The sequence below is a fragment of the Gopherus evgoodei genome, chromosome 8 (assembly GCF_007399415.2).
Source record: "Gopherus evgoodei ecotype Sinaloan lineage chromosome 8, rGopEvg1_v1.p, whole genome shotgun sequence".
Lineage (NCBI taxonomy): Eukaryota > Metazoa > Chordata > Testudines > Testudinidae > Gopherus > Gopherus evgoodei.
In genome coordinates, this window is record NC_044329.1 from 30,116,883 (window position 1) to 30,139,907 (window position 23,025).

General features: G+C 39.8%; 1 protein-coding gene across 1 annotated transcript in view; it reads right to left on the minus strand.

The window, feature by feature from the left end:
* Positions 1–23,025, minus strand: part of SLIT3 (slit guidance ligand 3) — an 811,508-nt gene that overhangs the window by 158,032 nt on the left and 630,451 nt on the right. Inside the window, exons 19-20 of the mRNA XM_030572932.1 lie at positions 10,315–10,478; positions 7,570–7,702 (exon numbers count right to left, since the gene is read on the minus strand). Of these exons, the coding sequence (XP_030428792.1) occupies positions 7,570–7,702; positions 10,315–10,478 (297 nt within the window). The remainder of the gene's footprint in view (positions 1–7,569; positions 7,703–10,314; positions 10,479–23,025) is intronic.

Consider the following 23,025-nt stretch of genomic DNA (forward strand, 5'->3'; position numbering starts at 1 on the left):
CAAAAAAGATAGTCTGGCAGAAAGTGAGGGAGTGAAATATGAAATGTATCAGGAAATTTCAGATTTCAATGACTTGAAGAGGTCTGGGGTTTCAGTTCACTTCACCAAGAAGACAGGGGCATTTGCAAAATTTGGATTCAGATCTAGGTTTAGACTTGAATTTTGAACTCTCTGAAGTATGAGCAGGTTTTATCTTGGGCTCATCTCTACTAAAATTGCTATTTAAAAATGACATGCAGAAAATATGGTTTTGTTTAAAAGACAGTAATGAGGACTCCAAAGCTAATTTTCTCTATCATGCTCTGCTGGTGTTGAAATCAGTTTTCTGAAGACTGTAATACCTTAATACCCACTCAGAAGGCCATTTTATAACTATTGATCTATTTCCTTTTTTAAAATTGTCAGATTTGAAATACTGATTTAAATTCTCTGTTTTCGCTATAGCTAAAAATACCCTTTTTACAGAATAATTCAAACTCTCTCAGTTTGAAAGAGCTTCCCATTTATGGTATATTAAGCAGACTGCAAAACCTTTCCTGACTGAAGCAGCCCCAAGGCCAAGTCTGCCTAAGCTGTCAACTAAACTGTTTCTCTGCTTTTATTAAAAAAGAAACTTAAATTTAATTGCATGTTAACTGTTAGTGCACAGATAGTGCTGATTGCCAGGAAAGGACAGACATTTGCATCCACAAATAGATATTTCTATCAGATATTCCACTACAGGGTTATCACATTGATTAGCAGAAATGAGGCAGATGGTAATATAGCAGCACTGGGAAATGGCACACAGCATACTAGTAAGTCTATATTCATCTCAGCTGACTCCTTAGAGTAAATTTGCTTGTAGCTACTTGATTGCAACAAGTTGAACGTACAGTACTCAAAAGTAATGTTAATGCTGAATGCACAGTACTATACTGAAAACTGCTACTGCTACTTACTCTAGGCCACTATTACAAATTGGGTGTTATCCCAGTCTGATTGGTTAAAGTAGAGCAAAACAGAATGGAGAGCTCACCCATTTTGGTGATGGTCACTGTAGGCCTTGATGTACAGCAGGCATGCGGGAGAACATTGCTTAACTTGTGGTGACAGGTAACAGCACAAGACAATGGGGACAGAAGGAGGAAAAATGTTTTCTAAGAGTTCATCTCTCCAAAAGGGCTCATAGTCAGCCAAGCAAAAGTGAGTTTGTGTGTGTGCATAGAGCATGTGGAGCTGTGTCAGGATTTATAACTTGAGCTCCACACTCCTGTTCCTGTCATGTTTATATGACTGACCAGGACAGAGAATGGACACTATTAAAAAATAAATCAAACTGGAAAGCCTGGGCAGGATGCAAGGGACCAGTCCTTGGAAAACTGAAATATCCAATGCAATGTCCACCATGGTAGATGAAGATACTTCAGAAAGATTCTTAGCAAAATTATGTATCTGTGTTTCCCCCAAACAGTAGCATTTCCATTGGAGTATGATAGTGATGGGCTACCTTCTGTCATTTATGAGGATCAGCTGCATTTCCAACTTGTGTCCAGAATGCCTAAAGGATAGGTATAATTGATGTGGCAAGACAACCTTCACAGTATCTAGATGACCCTTGTCAGTCAGGGAGAGGCTGAGTGACAGGGTATGAAGGAGGGGGCTTATGGAAACTGCTGAAAGAGACCAGGTGATGATCAGAGAGAGAGAACTGAGCAACAGAGAGGTCAGATAGAGCACTGCTTGATGAAGACTAAGTCAATTGAACGGCTCTTTTAGCAAGTGAGAGTTGAACCAGATCTGCAGGTAGAACAGAGAGGAGAGGGTGGGGAAATGTACAGCTAAGGGGTTGGATGGATCATCAACATGGAAGCTGAAGTTGCCAAAGACGAGAATGAGAGATTGTGAGGAAAGGAAGAGAGAGTGAGAGACAGGAATACATTACACATTTTGTATATATGCATAGCAATACAAATAAAAAAAGGCACTAAAACAGTTGATGTACATCTAGGTTTTCATACCACCCCTATCACTGTTCTATCGAAGTGCTTAGGGTCACCATAGTATTATGAGTCCAGAGACAGCATGATTGATGTATATTTAATCTAAAACTAGACTATGCTCATTATAATAACATAAGTAACTCCAATGTTTTCTCCTCTATGCAAAACCTTGAAATTTCCCATAGATCTAATAACAGCAGCTGGCTACTGTCAGGCCTTTATTAGAGATTACTGCTCCTTTAAAAAATAAGAAATAAAATTCAAGTACTGGGGTAATGTATGGAAAGCATGCTTGGGAAAGTTGCTTCAGACAAAAAAACTTTTCTATGGCATTGATGTGGAGGGAAGTTAGGCCATATACTGGATCAGTATGCTACTCTTTTACATCTGACAGCAGGACTAGAAATCTGAGTAAACTCAAAGGACAATTCTTCCCTTCAGAACCATGCATAGAGCAGAGGAAGCAGGTAGGTGTAATTTGGCAGCATTGCCCCAAATGTCAAGGAAAGAATGGGCTTTCAGGTATTGTCTTCCATTTCATACCTCCCCCCAAATCTGTCCATCTGCTGTATGGCCATAGGCCCAATCTGTGATCCCATAATTGTCCTACCGTCCCTTTGAGGGCAGTCCTTTCACTCCTTCCCCAGTTAATCATTTGTCAAAAACTTGGAGTTGATAAGACTTGTGGTGTTGCACATGTCTCATGGGAACTTCTGAAGATTTGACCCTCCCTGTATAATTCCAGATTTCTGCACATCACAGAACCAGGCCATTTACTGGGACTTAATATGACTGGCAATCTCTACATTTAGAGACACTGGAATAGCAGGATGGAAGTGTGTTGGCAAAGCAGTATGGGGAAAACCTGTGCAGCACCTGTCTGCACTATGCCTAGCTCTGGATAGTTCTAGTAACCCCTGGTTCTGAGACTTCAATTAACGTACAAATTACAGAGTAAACCTTCTAGAATGTATTTCATATGTAAAAAGGATAAAAGCAATAAAGTTAAGAGTAATTGCTTCACTGTGGGGACTTGATGCAAGTTGCCCTTCCTTAAAGTTGACATCAAGGGCACTGAGACACAGTTTCTATGTTTAACACGCTTATGAGTCTCTAAAGTCAATCCAGAATGGAAACCCAGGAGGAAAATTGGAGAGGCAGAGTCTACGTTTCCAGCCTGCCATCATTGTAATAACACTAGAGCTGATGCTCTACTTAGGCTTTTGAACTGAAGTAGGATATGATGAAATTCTACCCACTGCAGAATGAAATTCTCTGTCCCCTTGTAAGAGGTATATTCATTTCAGCACTTTGTTATTTAGTACCTGTTGCACTTAGAAATTTCCTGTTGTAGAGGTATTTTGGAGTTTTATATGCAACACTAATTTACTGGCTTGGTAAGCTGTATGGCCGTGTTCTTTTATTAAAATGTGATGTATAAAGTATGTTACATTTTAATAAAAAGCATTTCAGCTGACAGCTTGTTGCCATTCTAACATGGAAAATGGGAGTTTATAAATGCAGACTCCACAGCATTCATCAAAATTCCACTAAAATATTCCCCTTCATTACTTGGAACACCACATCAGACCCGTCCCAGAGAAAGACCCATGAATCATCAGGAAAATAAATGCTAAATCCTTGCCCCAGCCATCACCAAGGGCTCTGTCCACAGTGACATAACTACTATTCTAATGCATGTTGTGAGGGGCAGGATACAGCCACACAGCATGAGGGGCGCCATTGCTCTTCAGGGCTCACAGCAAACCAGCGCGCAGTATGTCTGAGAATGGAGGCAGGCTGGGGGAGGAACTGGTCATTTCTCCCTTGTGGGAGGTCAGCACCTGCTGAAATGATAGGCAAGTAATCAGTCTTTTGGGGAGTGCTGGAGTATGAGTGGCTGCAGTGATAGCCATGGACAGGCCACTGCCACTCTGGCTGGGGAGGTCAAGGATTCCCGTCTCATACAGACTATTGTAGATCTTTTGTATATATAGACTAGCTACCCAAAAGCCATGCAGTTTGAAGATTGGATGTTGAACCTGTCACAGGAAGTGGTTACTTAAATAATTGGCACCACTTGCCAAAGAATCATTACTCGCTAGTAGTATAGAGCATAGAATAATAGAATATTAGGGTTGGAAGAGACCTCAGGAGGTCATCTAGTCCGATCCCCTGCTCAAAGCAGGACCAGCACCAACTAAATCATCCCAGACAGGGCTTTGTCAAGCCGGGCCTTAAAAACCTCTAAGGATGGAGATTCCACCACCTCCCTAGGTAACCCATTCCAGTGCTTCACCACCCTCCTAGTGAAATAGTTTTTCCTAATATCCAAACTAGACCTCTCCCCCCACTGCAAGTTGAGACCATTGCTCCTTGTTCTGTCATCTGCCACCACCAAGAACAGCCTAGCTCCATCCTCTTTGGAACGTCCCTTCAGGTAGTTGAAGGCTGCTATCAAATCCCCCCTCGCCCTTCTCTTCCGCAGGCTAAATAGCCCCAGTTCCCTCAGCCTCTCCTAATAAGTCATGTGCCCAGGCCCCTAATAATTTTCGGTTCCTCCGCTGGACTCTCTCCAATTTGTCCACATCCCTTCTGTAGTGGGGGGACCAAAGCTGGACACAGTACTCCAGGTGTGGCCTCACCAGTACCAAACTGAGGGGAACAATCACTTCCCTTGATCAGCTGGCAATGCTCCTACTAATACAGCCCAACAGGTAACAAGGGCACACTGCTGACTCATATCCAGCTTCTCATCCCAGATCCTTTTCTGCAGAACTACTGCTTAGCCAGTTGGTCCCCAGCCTGTAGCGGTGCATGGGATTCTTCCTTTCTAAGTGCAGGACTCTGCACTTGTCCTTGTACCTCATCAGATTTCTTTTGGCCCAATCCTCCAATTTGTCTAGGCACTCTAGACCCTATCCTTACCCTCCAGCGTGTTTACCTCTCCCCCCAGCTTAGTGTCATCTGAGAACTTGCTGAGGGTGCAATTAATCCCATCATCCAGATCATTAATAGCATCTTCAAGGACTCAGAATGTATCCTGTGATGTGTTGAATATAGACCGGCAAATGGCTCTGATACATCCTTATGTCACACAGCAATGCTTTGGTGAGAGGTAAAAATATCACCTTCAAGGGTTAACTCTAAAATCTAGTTTACCTGCCAGAGCAGGTAATGAATACGTGGTGGTTTAAAGCAGTAGTTGATGCTATTAGAGAAACACAGACAGTTTAGAAATGTTTGAGCTATGGAAGTCAAAACTTAGTAGTTTAAAAAATCCGTTAAACTTTAACTGTCCTCAATATATAGCAGGGACATGGTGGGAGGCACAGAAGAATCTATGATTGCTAATAGAAAATTAAAATCTTCAGGTAGCTTTTACCCCTGAAATACAGTTTTAAAAAGCTTTTAAATCTAAAACTTTTGGAATTCTGACAGATAACTTAGTCCTAGATGATACAAGGCTTTTAAGACATAACCAACATCTGGACCTGGGCCTGGAAGCAAAGAGGAAACTTGTGAGCTTGATTATATTCTTTTCATTTCAGCCCTGTCATGCTTTGAATCAAAAGATCACACACCTTTTGCTTCAGGAATTGATGTCAAGAGAAATTTGCCTGGCTTTGTTCTTAGTGACAAACTGGAAGCTCAGCTCAGGTTGGCTGAAAGAATCAGCAAGTGGCAAAATCAGCTGAGACTGATTCAGGGTTTTACTTCCAAAGAAGCAATATTGAAAGCACACAAAAAGAGGTATGGTTTGGAGCTAGTTCCATTGCTAAGTTTTTGGATTTAAAATGCAAAGCCAAACTAGAAGGTTGCAATTCAAGTAGATTAGACTGTTCAGTTCCATGCAGCTGTACTTGTAATATCACAGACAGCTACTTTCATTTGGAAAGAACGACTAAAGGATATAGCAAACTGCAGGAATCTGTGATATTGCTGTCACAAAGGAATGAAGTTAATTCATGTCACTGGTGTATAGCATATAAAATATTATTACACTCATTATAACAATCCTGACCATAAAAACATCAGTGTTGCACAGTTATATGGAACTGAAGTAATACCTGTAATTCCCCACTGACTACAAATCATGCCCGAGGGAAGTTCTGGAGCTCCAGCATGATGAGGGCATAATCTAGTCTGCAGAAGCTTTACTACTGGTGATGACACATTAGAAGGATAAGAATGGACTTGACTTTCAGATGAAACCATATTATTACACCATGAACTGAGCAAATTTGACCAGAAATCACTTTCACTTCTCCAATTAGAGTCACTTTTCAGAGCAGAATTATACTTCATTCAGCAAGAATTTCCTTTAATAACTAAAAACCAATCTCGAGCATTTTAGGTAGTAATTGGTTCTCCCAGTAGTGTGTGCATCTATGCAAAACACCCAGGAGCTATATTTTACACCAGACATGACACCACACACACTCACTATGGATTTCTCTACACTGGAACATTCACAAAAGTTAAGATTAACTTCACAGCTTTACTTGAATAATGTGCATAATTAGAAGTGTATTAAACCCATGTGTGGACATTCTCTTTCAGAAGTAAAGTGGCCATAGTTTGCTGTTGCTTAATCCTCCCCAAAAGACATCTATGGAAGGTGCCACATAGTGTTTGAGAAAAAAAGTCTACACAAATACAGCATGTGCAGCTGCAGTGAAAAACTCCCTCCACTGAACAGGAGGGGCTAACCCAAGGAGTGAAACTGTAATGCCTGTTATATTCCTGGTCTCTCTTGTGTCTACCAATAATAGTGCTAATTAGCATAAATCAGATATGGTTCAGTAGGAAATGGACTGACTAACTTCATATACTCTCATCATACGGTAATCAATTTCTTTCATATATAAACAGTCATTAGCTGCTAACAACTTCCAGTAGCTACTCAGCTGGGCTAGATTTCAGTGTGTGACCTAGAGGTAAAAAGCTCTATATTCCTACTACCAACCCTTCAAGCCATCCAGTTCCTCTAGTATTATGTTTTCTTTCCATGGAAAGAACCAAAAAAAAAAAGTACATTCATAGCAAATGAAGGAAGCTAGAATGGCTCCCTCAACTCATGCACATTCACTTTACAATTTAATCTAATTACCTCTGTTGTTTTAGACATTTCATGAGAAGAGAAAAGAAAAGAATCCACTGTTTGTTTTCTCTGCTGTTTCTTTTGAAAAATGCCATGCAGTGGGATTATTAGCCCACAGGTGCGTATGTAGGGAATATATTTCCCATAGCTCTTTCAAACTGTCTATTGTGAACTCAAGCTGCTAAAAATGCACTATATATTATACAGTATTGATTTATTCATTTGTTCCCCACATATAGAATGAATAGAAACAAATACATGGCTTGCGTACAATTTAAAATGACATCTCTCTATGCAGAGTAACATAGGCAGTTACAGCCTACTCGGGCACAAGAAAAAGGCCACAATAATCAAAAAATATAAGGAAAATATCAAAATACAACGATTAATTCACTGAAGTCAAGGGCAAACTTCCATGGACCTCAAGTGGCACAGTACCTAGTGCCTTTTCTTGTGAAAGGAGTAACATAAAATGTAACTTACAGCTCAGTCACATCCTTGGGAATGCCTTTGGGCAAGATGCGCAGCCCTTTGTTACTGCAACGCACTACTGAGTCCAAGCAAGTACATTGATCAGGACAACGAGGAGAGAGCAGACAGCTGCTTTCATCATTACCTGCAGAGAGAAAGCCAGAGCGAGAGAGAGAACACATGAGAGGATCCTGATATTTGGGAAGGAAATCAACCATGCAGGCCAGGAGGGCTTGCTTCAGAGGTAACTGCGCACATCTAATACAAAACAGGGACACCCATAAGTCTACAACAGTTGCATTGTCGATTGGCCCCTAATATTTAGTGTCTCCCCATCATCACATACTGAATCACTGGTATCAGGGTGCAAAACTGTTCTGAAAAATGCTGGCAACTGTTTTAAAAGGAAAAGGAAACAAAGTTTTATCAAAAAGTTAGCCAGCATTTGGAAATTCTACAAATCTTCATCCATTAAATAGCCTCTCCCTGTCACTCCAACACATACACCCGGTGTTTGCTGAAACAGAACACTTTACCAGACTATCAGCCTTAATCTTATCTTGACATAAGATTACAAGGACTCTTTTTTTTTAAAAAAAAACTATCTAAGCTTTATGTCCTCATGATGTAAATCTTTCAATGTTAAGTGCTGATTTTTAATGTTGGCATGGCACTTCGTTTATCACTTTAATTGAAAAGCCTCATTGTTGACAAGAATAACTGGGCAAAAAACAAACCGAGCTATACTCTCAGAATTGCTGGCAATGCATCTGTGCATGCATAAAAATATTTAATACTCCTAAAGTGGATTCAAACATCCATAAACAACAGATTAAATCTCATAATTGAAGAAGAACAGGGTATGCATGGAAGAAACCAAGTCTTTGAAGTTAAGAACATTAAAGCATGGATTTTCCCCAAAAACAACATGCTTCACAAAACATTAGGAAAATACAAACTGTAATATCAAGATGCATATGAAAGGAAACATTTAGTGAAAAATATTCTAGATGATCATGATAGGAAGCATATACATGTTTATGAATGTAAACAGACTGAATGTATTGAACATTGAAATAGTAAAGTTAAACCATATGACCATGTTTCCATTAGATATTTTCATTTCTTTAAGACGGATACAAAGACTAATTGAGGCATAGATGATTTTCCTTCCTTCATGGGTCTGCCAGGTGTATGCTTGTGCCTTCAGGTTTAAACAAGACTGGAAGCCCTGCTAGAGGTCTGAAAAGTAATGCTAGCAACTTTCACTCACGAGTGTGCATGTCTGAAAAGTGATGGTTTGCATTAAAAATGACGGAGGGAAAAAGAAGAAAGGGGAATGAGAAAATAATCCCATCATTACAAAACAACCTATGCCATCAAGATAACTAAAATAGCCACATGATCTTTTACTGTAACTCCTGGTCTGCCCTGCTCACTTCCCCCTATTGTTTACTAGACTCACTCATTACTTGCTGATCTTGCAAATGCTTAAGCCCAAGAGCAACTTTATGCACTTGAGTAGTCCCACTGAACCCAAAGGAGGTGAATGTGCATTAGGTTACTCCACTTTCATTCTGCACTACTGCCCCCAGATCTTGCTTCATGGGGAGGTAGAGGCTGATGTACAGAGGGAGCACAAACCACCTCAGATTCTGTCCCCACACAGAGCAGAACTGAAGCATTTCTGCAAAGTCCCTTGGACCACAGCCCATAGTTTTGTTCTGTGTTCATACAGCACCTAGCATGACGGGGACCTGTTTCATGTCCAAGACTCCTAGCAGTTACAATGATAGAAACAATAACAACAGCAGCAACACCTGGGGTCCTTCGCAGCAGAGAAGGAAGGGTCAGAGTTTGCCCCTAAATGGCCACAGCCATTCATTACACTTCACTGAACCTTTCTGACTGATTTCTAAATCTCTAATATTCCTATATTCCCATTATATTTCTGCTGAAACGTCATCGCCCCAAGATCTAGTAGGTTCCCAAGCAAGCCCCATTCCCACTGTCCTCAAAGGTTAAAGGAATGGGAGGAAAAGTCAGTAACTGCACTGGAATTATTCTCAAGGAAGATTGCTTTGTTCGTCAAACTCCCTGGCAAGCGGCTGAATGCATTTGGATTCAAGGGTGAAAAAAAGGTGTCCAGATAAACCAGTCTCAGCTGATTGTACAGGGAAGAACTGATACTTCTATTCTATCTACGCTTGGAGGGAGGGGGCCCAGAACATGGGAATCACTAAGGTACTATTGCCAATAAAAATACAATTCCCAGATGATATAGAACAATGACATTTGATTAGAGACAGTTCTCTCCCTCATGACTACAGTAGAACCTCAGGGTTATGAATACCAGAGTTATGAACTGACCAGTCAACCCCACACCTCATTTGGAATCAATCAAGTATGTAATCAGGCAGCAGCAGAAACATTTTAAAAAAGCAAATACAGTACCATGTTAAATATAAACTACTAAAATAATAATGGGAAAGCAGCATTTTTCTTCTGCATAGTAAAGTTTCAAAGCTGTATTAAATGTCAATGTTCAGTTGTAAACTTTTGAAAGAACCACCAAAATGTTTTGTTCAGAGTTATGAACTCAAAGTTATGAACAACCTCCATTCCCATAATTCTGAGGTTCTACTGTAAATTTAATTCAGCTCTTTTCATCATGATATTGTGGTGCTGATTAGGTAGAAAAACCAGCAGAGATACCAATCTGGTAGAGAAATACCAAGTCCCATCCAGTTTCCTTACCATCACAGGTGAAGTCCTGTATAGCTACATCTTGAATCGGAATCTCCTTTAAGAAAGAGGGTTTCTGGCAACGTGGATTTCCGCTAACAATTCTCCTTTTTCTGAGCCACTTCCCCAGCCATGCCAGGTGACAATTACAATTAAAGGGATTAGACAGCAAATTACTGAAAAAAATCAAAACAAAAACACATTGAACATGGTCAGCTACTATAGACATTAAGTGACTAGCAAAAGTCCATATATTCAGAGCTCAAGGATTGCACTCAAGGTTCTGCCCCTTATTCTCACTTAGGCTTGTTCTACACAGACATTTTGTACCAGTATAACTGTCTGTAAGGGGTGTGTGTTTTATACTGATACAGTTCTAGTGAGGGTGCAGTTATATCGGTATTACATTGATATAACTTATTCCCTTTCCCTTAAGGAAATAAACTATATTGGTATAAGCACATTTATACTGACATAACTGTGGCCACACTGGAGAAAAAGGGCATGTACCACTTTACCACAGCCTTTGTGTATAGATAAGCCCTTGATGTGAATGAGTTTATCCATCTAGAAAAGGCTGTGATAGTACCATACTTACCTGCATCACAGCTATTGTGAGATACACACCATATCTTGTAACTGCTTCTGAAATATCTTTCAAATGCAGTCCAACTGTTGTAGCACAGCATGCGGCTATGCTACCATTGTAACAATTCAAGATAAGTATCAGAGGGGTAGCCGTGTTATAGACTCATAGACTCATAGGTCAGAAGGGACCAATCTGATCATCTAGTCTGACCTCCTGCACAAGGCAGGCCACAGAACCCCACCCATCCAATTTTATAACAACCCCTAACCCAGGACCGAGTTATTGAAATCCTCAAAATTGGTTTGAAGATCTCAAGCTGCAGAAAAACCACCAGCAAGCGACCCGTGCCCCACGCTGCAGGGGAAGGCGAAAAACCTCCAGGGCCCCTGCCAATCCGCCCTGGAGGAAAATTCCGTCCCGACCCCAAATATGGTGATCAGCTAAACCCTGAGCATGTGGGAAAGAGTCACCAGCCAGCACCCAAGAAGGAATTCTCTGCAGTAACTCAGATCCCATTCCATCCAACATCTCCCCGCAGACCATTGAGCAGACCTATCTGGTGGTAATCCAAGATCAATTGCCCAAATTAACAATCCTATCATAACATCCCCTCCATATAATTATCAAGCTTTGTCTTAAAGCCAGGAAAGTCTTTTGCCCCCACTACTTCCCTCGGAAGGCTGTTCCAGAACTTCACTCCCCTAATGGTTAGAAACCTTCGTCTAATTTCAAGTCTAAACTTCCTAATATCCAGTTTATACCCATTCGTCCTCGTGCCTACATTAGTACTAAACTTAAATAATTCCTCTCCCTCCCTAACGTTAACCCCCCTGATATATTTATATAGAGCAAGCATATCCCCCCGCAGCCTTCTTTTGGCTAGGCTAAACAAGCCAAGCTCTTTGAGTCTCCTTTCATAAGGCAGTTTTTCCATTCCTCGGATCATCCTTGTAGCCCGTCTCTGAACCTGTTCCAGTTTGAATTCATCCTTCTTGAACATGGGACACCATAACTGCACACAGTATTCCAGATGGGGTCTCACCAACGCCTTGTATAACGGTACTAACACTTCCTTATCCTTGCAGGAAATACCCCACCTGATGCATCCCAAAATCGCATTTGCTTTTTTAATAGCTGTATCACATTGGCAACTCATAGTCATCCTGCTATCAACCAGTACCCCAAGGTCCTTCTCCTCCTCCGTCGCTTCCAACTGATGCGCCCCCAACATATATCCAAAATTCTTATTATTAATTCCTAAATGCATAACCTTGCACTTTTCACTATTGTATTTCATCCTATTTCTATTACTCCAGTTTACAAGGTGGTTCAGATCTTCCTGAATAGTATCCCTGTCCTTCTCCGTGTTAGCAATACCCCCCCAGCTTCGTGTCATCCGCAAACTTTATTAGCACATTCCCGCTCTTTGGGCCAAGGTCAGTAATAAAAAGGTTAAATAAGATCGGTCCCAAAACCGATCCTTGAGGGACTCCACTAGTGACCTCCTTCCAGCCTGACAATTCACCTTTCAGTACGACCCTCTGGAGTCTCCCCTTTAACCAGTTCCTTATCCAACTTACAACTTTCATATTCATTCCCATCTTTTCCAATTTGACTAACAGTTCCCCATGCGGAACCGTGTCGAACGCCTTACTGAAATCTAGGTAAATTATATCTACCGCATTTCCTTTATCTAAGTAATCCGTCATCTTCTCAAAGAAGGAGATCAGATTGGTTTGACACGATCTACCTTCACTAAATCCGTGTTGCAATTCGTCCCAATTACCATTGACCTCTATGTCCTTAAATACTCTCTCCCTTAAAATTTTTTCCAAGACCTTGCATACTACAGACGTCAAGCTAACAGGCCTATAATTACCCGGATCACTTTTATTCCCTTTCTTAAAAATAGGAACTACATTAGCAATCCTCCAGTCATACGGCACAACCCCCGAGTTTATCGATTACTTAAAAATTCTCGCTAACGGGCTCGCAATTTCACGTGCCAGTTCCTTTAATATCCTCGGATGGAGATTGTCCGGGCCCTCCGACTTCGTCCCATCGAGCTGTTCAAGTACAGCCTCTACCTCAGTTGCGGTAATATCCACTTCCATATCCACATTCCCATTTATCATCCCTCCATCATCGCAAGGTTCCTCACTAGTCTTATTAAAAACTGAAGCAAAGTACTTGTTTAGATGTTGGGCCATGCCTAGGTTATCCTTAACCTCCATTCCATCCTCAGTGTTAGTCTGGATCTGTAAAAGCAGCAAAGAATCCTGTGGCACCTTATAGACTAACAGACATTTTGGAGCATGAGCTTTCGTGGGTGAATACCCACTTCCTCAGATGCATGCATCTGACGAAGTGGGTATTCACCCATGAAAGCTCATGCTCCAAAACGTCTGTTAGTCTATAAGGTGCCACAGGATTCAATTCATGATAAGAGAGCATTGGATGGACTGCCTAAGAGGGGTAAGTGTATATCACAGTTTGGGCTAACAGTTTTTAGAAAAAGAAATCCCTATGCATTCCAAATATCAACAATCATGCTGTCAGGCAAGATTCCTGAGGAACTGAGGGTAACAGCTGTCTTTTTAAACACATCTGTATCTCTAATACCATTGCTGAAGTCACTGTAGACAGAACCTTAGTTCTTAGTTCTTAAAATATTTCTTAAAGATTGCTGGATCCTTTGGATGAAAGCTGCTACATGTAAGGTGGTGTTATATTTAACACATTCATCAGCCTAGTTCTAGGATAATTGGGAAAAGAACCGAGAGAGTCTTGAAAGAACATAAATGCTACCGGAGACTACAGCTAATACATTGAAATGTCTATAATTTGTGTTTGTGTTGTTTTAAGCTCAACAGCAAACTAAGAGAAGAGGGTGATGTATGAAAAGCAGCAGTGGCTTCAAGTTTTTGAAAGATATCCCCAAGGAAGGAGAATGAATATGGGGCTTACCATTATCCCCCAAAATGTCAAATGAGGGGCCCAAAATGAAAGCTAGGGAATCCTCAGGGCCCCCCATGAACCACGATAATTTGTGAGTGAATACATTCTCTGCCAGAGATAAAAATCAATGCAATTCCTCTATTGGGCAGGAGATCTCCAGCAAGACAGCAGGAATTTTAAGGCCCAATGAATGCAGCATCTCTTGTCCACGCAGCAAGTGTGTGAATTTAGCTGGAAACAGTGATATGGAGATGCTGGAGGTGTTTGATATCCTACATGCTCTTAAAAATCTGATGTCCCAGTCAAATAAAGCTATATCAAGGTTTCATCCAGTCAATGGTCCTTCAGACTGCTATGGAATCTTATAAAAAACATCTGAGTGAACTGTGAGGAAAACGAATAATCATACCACTGCCCAGACCATAAAGTTTTGGGCCAACACCACATACCCACAATATGGTTTACAGCCACTCTTGGAACATTGGCTAACATTTATAGCAAAAAACACCCCAATAGTAGCAATAATCCAAAGCAATGAGTGTGTAATTACAAGTCAGCTTAGCACAGACTATTGAAATTTATAGTTAGAGTAAGAAAGGCAGAAGGGAACTCAGCACAATATGGTTCAACTACCAACCCCCCCCAACTTCCTCTGTCTCCACTATGACTCCACTAACCACTTCACTGTCAATAAAGAGGACTCAAAATGAAGAGAAAATGAGCAGCTTTCAGAGTCACAAAGTCATAAGCAAATATCTTTTCTCAGGTGAAAACAAGTACTGAAAGCATCAATGTATTTCTAATTATTTTCATACTAAATTGTTCTGCGTTTTCTTACATCCATAATAGGACCACAGATAGGATGTCCTGTACATTTTCAAAATGGACTTACTTTGGCACAAACAATGCTTCCATGAACCAAATGTTTAAACCTCCAAAACCAGGGCAGCCAGTGCTTCACAGGCCATTTGCTATATTGCTCGTAAGAGACTTGAGTCATGTTCTCACTCATAAATCCAAAGAACAAAACACTCCCCAATTAGGTGCAGATTATATGTATATAGAATGAGTTTCTTGAAGAAAAGGCTGTATTGAACTTAAAGAATATTTCACACATCTACAGCATCTTTATTCTGGGCATCTCCAAGAGCTTCATAAATATGAGTTTAATCCAAACCCTCTTATGAAGGTGATTATTGTCTCCACTTTACAGATGAATAAACTACATCAAAGAAAGGTCAGTGGAATAACCCTGGGTCCCAGTGATTCAGCAGATGATCAGGGAAGAGAACTCAGGTTTTCTGACCTCTCCCAGTGCCAGGTTCTAACTTATTAAACATGATTTCTCACAAACAAGACCATCTTTACTGTCAGACTCATGAAGCTGTACTGATTTCTGGCTCTACAGCTTTCTAATCAAGAAATAAAAGGTGAAAATAGAGAAAACATAAAAAAGTAACCTTACTCTTTTATTCACATTTCAGGATTCTTACTTTATACACCTTTAACTTACTGAATTCACGGCAAAGATCTCTTTAATATAGAGTTTTGCTACATGGAAAAAATATTATAACTCAATTCTAAGGCTCTGAATCTGTCATTTTTATTAATGTGGAGTGGTATTTTAATACACAAGCAGTCCTAATGTTTCCAACAGAACTACTTGTGTAGTAAGGCTCTGCTAGTATGGGTGGCATGAACTGGGTCCTAAGGGATAGTTGAGTCTGCTCATTCATATCGTTGAAATTTATCAGCTGTTTTTTGATTCACATCCAGTTCAGTTTTTCAGACCTCCACTATGATCCATAAGAACATAAGAATGGCCATACTGGGTCAGACCAAAGGTCCATCCACCACAGTATCCTGTCTGCCGACAGTGACCAATGCCAGGTGTCCCAGAGGGAGTGAACCTAACAGGTAATGATCAAATGATCTCTCTCCTGCCATCCATCTCCACCCTCTGACAAACAGAGGCTAGGGACACCATTCCTTACCCATCCTGGCTAATAGCCATTAATAGACTTAACCTCCATTAATTTATCTAGCTCTCTTTTAAACAGTTATAGTCCTAGTCTTCTCCTCAGGCAAGGAGTTCCACAGGCTGACTGTGCACGTGGGAAGAAGAACTTCATTTTATTTGTATTAAACCTGCTGCCTATTAATTACATTGGGTGGCCCCTAGTTCTCATATTATGGGAACAAGTAAATAGCTTTTCCTTATTCACTTTCTCCATATCACTCATATTTTTATATACCTCTATCATATCCCCTGTTAGTCAACTCTTTTCCAAGCTGAAAAGTCCTAGCCTCTTTAATCTCTCCTCATATGGGATCTGTTCCAAACCCCTCATCATTTTAGTTGCCCTTCTCTGAAACTTTTCTAATGCCAGTATATCTTTTTTTTGAGATGAGGAGACCACATCTGTACACACTATTCAAGATGTGGGTGTACCATGGATTTATATAAGGGCAATAATATATTCTCTGTCTTATTCTCTATCCTTTTTTAAATGATTCCTAACATCCTGTTTGCTTTTTTGACTGCCACCGCACACTGCGTGGACATTTTCAGAGAACTATCCATGATGAGTCCAAGATCTCTTTCCTGATTAGTTGTAGCTAAATTAGCCTACATCATACTGTATGTATAGTCGGGGTTATTTTTTCCAATGTGCATTACTTTGTATGCATTTATCCACATTACATTTCATTTGCATTTTGTTGCTTAATCACTTAGTTTTGTAAGATCTTTTTGAAGATCTTCACAGTTTGCTTTGGCTGTAACTATCTTGAGCAGTTTAGTATCATCTGCAAACTTTGCCACCTCACTGTTTACCCCTTTTTCCAGATCATTTAAGAATAAGTTGAATAGGATTGGTCCTAGGACTGACCCTTGGGGAACACTAGTTACCCCTCTCCATTCTGAAAATGTACCATTTATTCCTACCCTTTGTTCCCTCTCTTTTTAACCAGTTCTCAATCCATGAAAGGATCTTCCTTCTTATCCCATCACAAATTAATTTACGTAAGAGCCTTTGAGCGACCTTGTCCACATGTTTGTTGACCCAGTCAAAGAACTCTAATAGATTAGTAAGACATGATTTCCCTTTACAGAAACCATGTTGACTTTTGCCCAACAATTTATGTTCTTCTATGTGTCCGACAATTTTATTCTTTACTATTGTTTCAACTCATTTGCCTGGTACTGATGTTAGACTTACCGTAATTGCTGGGATCACCTCTAGAATCCTTTTTAAATATTGGTGTTACATTAGCTATCTTTCAGTCACTGGGCACAGAAGCTGATTTAAAGGACAGGTTATAAACCCTAGTTAATAGTTCCGCAGTTTCACATTTGAGTTCTTTCAGAACTCTTGGGTGAAAGCCGTCTGGTCCCAGTGACTTGTTACTGTTAAGTTTATCAAATAATTCCAAAACCTCCTTTAGTGACACTTCAATCTGTGACAATTCCTTAGATTTGTCACCTAGAAAGGATGGCTCAGGTTGGGAATCTCCTTAACATCCTCAGTCGTGAAGACTGAAGCAATTAATTCATTTAGTTTCTCTGCAATGACTTTATCGTCTTTAAGTGCTCCTTTTGTATCTCAATCGTCCAGGGGCCCCACTGGTTGTATAGCAGGCTTCCTGCTTCTGATGTACTTAAAAAAAAATTTTATTACCTTTTGAGATTTTGGCTAGCTGTTCTTCAAACTCCTTTTTGGCTTTCCTTATTACATGTTTACACTAATTTGGCAGTGTTTATTATGCTCCTTTCTATTTACCTCACTAGGATCTGACATCCACTTTTTAAAAGATAGCTTTTTATCTTTCACTGCTTCTTTTACATAGTTGTTAAGCCATGATGGCTCTTTTTTAGTTCTTTTACTATGTTTTTTAATTTGGGGTATACATTGAAATTGGGCCTCTATTATGGTGTCTTTGAAAAGTGTCCATGCAGCTTGCAGGGATTTCACTCTAGTCACTGTACCTTTTAATTTCTGTTTAACTAACCTCCTCATTGTTGCATAGTTCCCCTTTCTGAAATTAAATACCACAGTGTTGGGCTCAGGGGTTGTTTGTTCTGTATCATGAGAAAACAGCCATCATTCTTAAGGATGCTCTTTAAAGAAATGGAGAGGAATAAAGCTAAATCAAACAAAAAATGAGGCTCATGACTTCAGAATAACTGTTTAACAATCAAAGTTGGATGAACAATAAAATAAAGAGAGCTTACCAGAAGGGATAATGCGCCTCGTGTGGACTGTTCTGATATAATACTATTTACTCTTCAATATCTTATACACATTTCTCAACATCTTATACTCCTCTCTTGGTGGTTTTCCACAGTAGGATTTCTTGTTTTTTTGGGAACACTGTCTTCCCGCCAAACAGATTTTACAAAGCATAACTTTAAGAGCAATTCAGTGACAAGGACTCAGAGTGAGTCCTTAATACAATATTTTTCATGTGGTGGTATTACCAGACATATTGGGCATGACTATATGGCACATCTGATGCACTGTAAGCACAATGAGAGTATAATTATTATTATGATATAATCCAGTTAATTATGACAGAAGGGCAGGGAGTGCAACAATTAAGACTGCATAATAATATCTGTGCTACCACCCTGTTTTCAGCTGAATTTTGCCCCTTTGAGGATGAAATGTTTCATGCTTGGTCTCCACCAAAAGGACAGGTTATTCTTATATTATTATATTATACTATATTATATAAAAGGTAGAAGCTGAAGCAAAAATGGGTTAGCCAATTTTATCCACATGGAGACTAAATGCCTACTCCTATCATAGAAAGGTTCTTGACTTCTTTTTCAAACCTGGAATAGATATGGTAGAAAGTTGAAAAATAGCATGACAAAAATACGCCCTTCAGGAGGAGAAGTGTCTTTTAAAAAAAAATCAAGTGTTATATGTTCAAAGTACATTTTGCATGGGGGGAGGTTGCGTAAGCTCCTACATTTTATGTTTTCTCTGTTTTGACCTTTTATTTATGAATTAGGAGGGCCCTAGAGCTAAACACCAGCACATCCGTATTATATTCTCATAAGTAAAGTAGGGAAATGTGGCTTAGATGAAATTACTACAAGGTGCATGCACAACTGGTTGAAAGATCATTCTCAAAGAGAAGTTATCTTGATTTGCTGTCAAATTGTGAGGGTATATCTAGTGGGGTTCTGCAGGGGTCAATCTTGGGTTTGGTACTATTCAATATTTTCCTGAATGACTTGGATAATGGAATAAAGAATATGCTTATAAAATTTGCAGATGGCACCGAGCTGGGAGGGATAGCAAGCACCATGGAGGACAGGTTTAAAATTCAAAATGACCCTGCAAATTGGAGAATTTGTCTGAATTCAAGAAGATAAAATCCATTAAAGACAAGTGCAAAGTGTTTCACTTAGGAAGAAAAAAATCAAATGCACAACTGCAAAATAGGGAATAACTGGCTAGGTGGTAGTAATGCTGAAAAGGATCTGGGGTTATAGAGGACCACAAACTGAATATGAGTAATCAATGGGATGCAGCTGCAGAGAAAGCAAATACGATTCTGGGGTATATTAACAGAAATGTTGTATGTAAGACACAGGAGGTAACTGTCCCGCTTTACTCGGCACTGGTGAGGCCCCAGCTGGAGTCATGTATCCAGTTCTGGACACCACAATTTAAGAAGGATGTGGACACACTGGAAAGAATCCAGAGGAGAGGTACTAAAATGATAAAAGGTTTAGAAAACCTGAGCTATCAAGAAAGGCTGAAAAAACTGGACAAGTTTAGTCTTGAGAAAAGAAAACTGAGGAGCAATCTGATGTCTTCCAATATGTTAAGGGCTGTTATAAAGAGGACAGTGATGAATTGTTCTCCTTTTCCACTGAAGATAGGACAAGAAGTAATGGGCTTAATCTGCAGCAAGGAAGATTTAGGTTAGATATTAGGAAAAACTTTCTAACTATAAGGGTGGTTAAACTCTGGAACAGACTTCCAAGGGAGGTCGTGGCATCCTCATCATTGGATGCATTTAAAAAACAAGTTGGACAAATCCCTATTGGGATGGTCTAGGTTTACTTGGTCCTGTCACAGAGCAGGTGGCTGGACTTCATGACTTCGAGGTTCCTTCCATCCCTACATTTCTATCATTCTATGATTTGTCAGCTTCTGTGGGTAATCTAGTGTCTAGAGAAAAGTACTGGGTTGAGGAAGGGTTTTAAGTTTTCCCTACACATTTGGCAGGATATGGTGGGGCTGAGCAAGGTGTGCTGAAAGGGAGCTGGGGCTGAGGACATTCTTCAGTTTCTGCAAGGTGATCCAGGCTCAGGGACTCTTTGGTCCTGTTTGGAGCGCACTGAAGTTAAAGAGGCTTCACATGAGTATGGAGGCCTACCCATGCAGATCATTTTGCAGGATAAGGTGCACAGGAGAAAGTTCCCCTCTTGGGCATTTTAGGAATTACATAGCTAGGGAAAGCATAAGGCAGCCCAACTCTGGCATTGCCTGACCTGGCATTAGCATTAAGTTTTCTCATGGTAAAATTCACCTCTATTTACAGACAGTACATGGCCTCTTGGCACTTCACTGCCACATATAGGGCTTAAGTGACACAACTGCCTTGAACAGTCTCTCTGCTCAGGGGTGAATTTCACCCTTCATATAATTTCTGGTATGGAGAACATACATTCACATGTCACAGTAATCTAAGCAACTCTTGATGATTTCATGCAATTAATTTTATTTTTTAAAATAAACACGGTTATAAACTAACTTGGCACCATATTCAGAGGGCTGGAAACTGAATCGCAAGGCAGCATCTCTTTTACGTGATTGCATGAATTTAAATGTAACCCCTGGCTTCAAATTTTCCCATTTATTGTAAGTCTGAGATGGATCTGTTCCAAAACCCTGGATCCAAACACCCAGAAGACTGGCGAAGTCCAATAATCTGGTTCCAGTACAAATTCTGTAATTTAAATATTCAAGTGTAATTTTTGTTTATGGAGGAAAATTGATAATGTTATTGCATAGTCAATAGTGGGAACAATGACCAAATCTTTTCTTCATGTTACTATCTGAGGAAGCATGGATTATTCATATGTAATGGTGCAATAAATATCACTCAATTAATTAAATTTAATATTTTTCCAAATATACTGATCCTTTCACTAATCCCTTTCGAGATATATTATATATTAGAAAACTAGACAGATATATTTTGGTACCAAAACAGCTCAAGCTGTTTCCAAGGAAACATGATGATGACACTTGGCAGTACCATTAGGTCAATGAATCTAAGTATCACATGGAACAAAAGCTTCACTAAGCAAAATTATTTCTAATGATAAGCAATTTGAAAGCCTGGAAGGGACAATAAATTGCAACAGTGTTAGGATGGAGTTTGACTGAGGCTATTACAGTGGGCATTTTCAGATCACAAACAGCAATGTTTGACAGTTGAAATGCTATAAAATTAAGTAATCAAATTTTCTGTACCTAATGATAGTAATATAGCCACTCACATTGAAACAGGGCAATCAGGCTTTTAGCAAAGGTGGCTTATTAAAAAGTTTCAGTCAAAGATACAAGAATAATTTTTATAGCAGGGGTGGACAGAGCCCTTGAAATAAGGAAGCAGCCAGTCAATCAGAAGTGTCTTTATTAAAATGTGCGAAGAGCTATGGAAGCTGAAATATTTAAAAGGAAAAATTCCAAACTGCAGCCTATCTTGATACTGTTATAATCAGCTGGGAAACACACTCTAAAATTTAGGCTGATATTTTAATATTGTGTAAGTGTGCCCTCTTAGCATGTTTAATTCATGCAAAGCCCACTGTGGATAACATGCATGCCTAGGTATTAAAATACATGAATTAGGACTGGGCCTGCAGAACTGCATACATACCTAAAAAGTGGGAACCTAAATATTTATTTATTTAAATTATCCCACTGGTAGTAAGAAATCATAAAAACAGCTATGCTTTTGCAATGACACAAAAAATAAATGTATCTGCTCCCTCTGCTGGAAACCATTCCTTTGAGTGCTATTTTCAGAACTCTACACTTTCTGACAATATTAAGGATAATGACTGTAAGCAAAAAGTAACAATGCTGCTTTTAATCTGGTGAATGACACAAAATATAGTTTCTCAAATAAAAAAATGGAAAGAAATGTTAGTTTATAAGTGGTTATTATAAAAATGAATATAAAATTGAGTGGTTCGTAGTTTTGTATTAATAAATGGCAAAAAAGTGAAACTTAAACACTGATTAATCCTCACAATCTAGGGTGAACAGGACAGTCAATGACCTGAACTCTCTAAGTGATGAAAGTAACATTTAATCTCTAGTAGCATCAGGACACAGGCATAGCCTGAAACACGGGTTGGGAAAACAACAGTTCCTCATTTTTCAAGTAAAGGTGTGACTACACTTATGGTGACTGTAAAGTACAGACACTGAACACTTTGCAGGCATAGGGATAAATAGCTGTGTAGATGGTAAGGTATGGTTTAGATGAGGAGAGCAGAGTGCCCTGCACACCTGAACCCTATGGTAAATACCCTACACCAATGGCCAGGCAGTGCCTACCATGTCTACACTGCTATTTTTAGTTAGTGCAGTGTACTGCAGCCTCCCCGCGCCAGAGCCTTTCCCTGCTGCTCCCAGTAGCTTCTCGCTGCCTTCCCCCACCAGAACCTTTTACTGTTGCGGATAGCTACACATCACAGTGACAAGCGTGGATGCAGCCTGCCTTCACTGCAGCGTGTAGCTATACATGTAGTGCCTGTACTCTACTCGCTGCCATAAGTGTTGACACGGCATGTATCTGAATGATATGACACCAAATCCGGAGTCCAGTGAAGTCAATGGGGGTCCTGCCATTGACTTGAATGAGCATTGGATCAAGACCTATGTGAAAATCTGTCTGAGTAAACTTCCTAATTCAAACATGGATAGGAACACAATGTTCATCTTTCACGATCAAAGTGACTACTAAAAGGCATTTTTGTGCCAAAGCAGCTCAGTCAAGTATCATCAGTTTTAACACACTGCCAGAGACTGTGAAAATCTTTATGTGCAGCTGAAAAATACCCAGAAAGGTGAAAAATTCTTTCCTGCCATTAAATATGACACAATCACAAATTACTCCCAGCCTTGTTTGTGCAA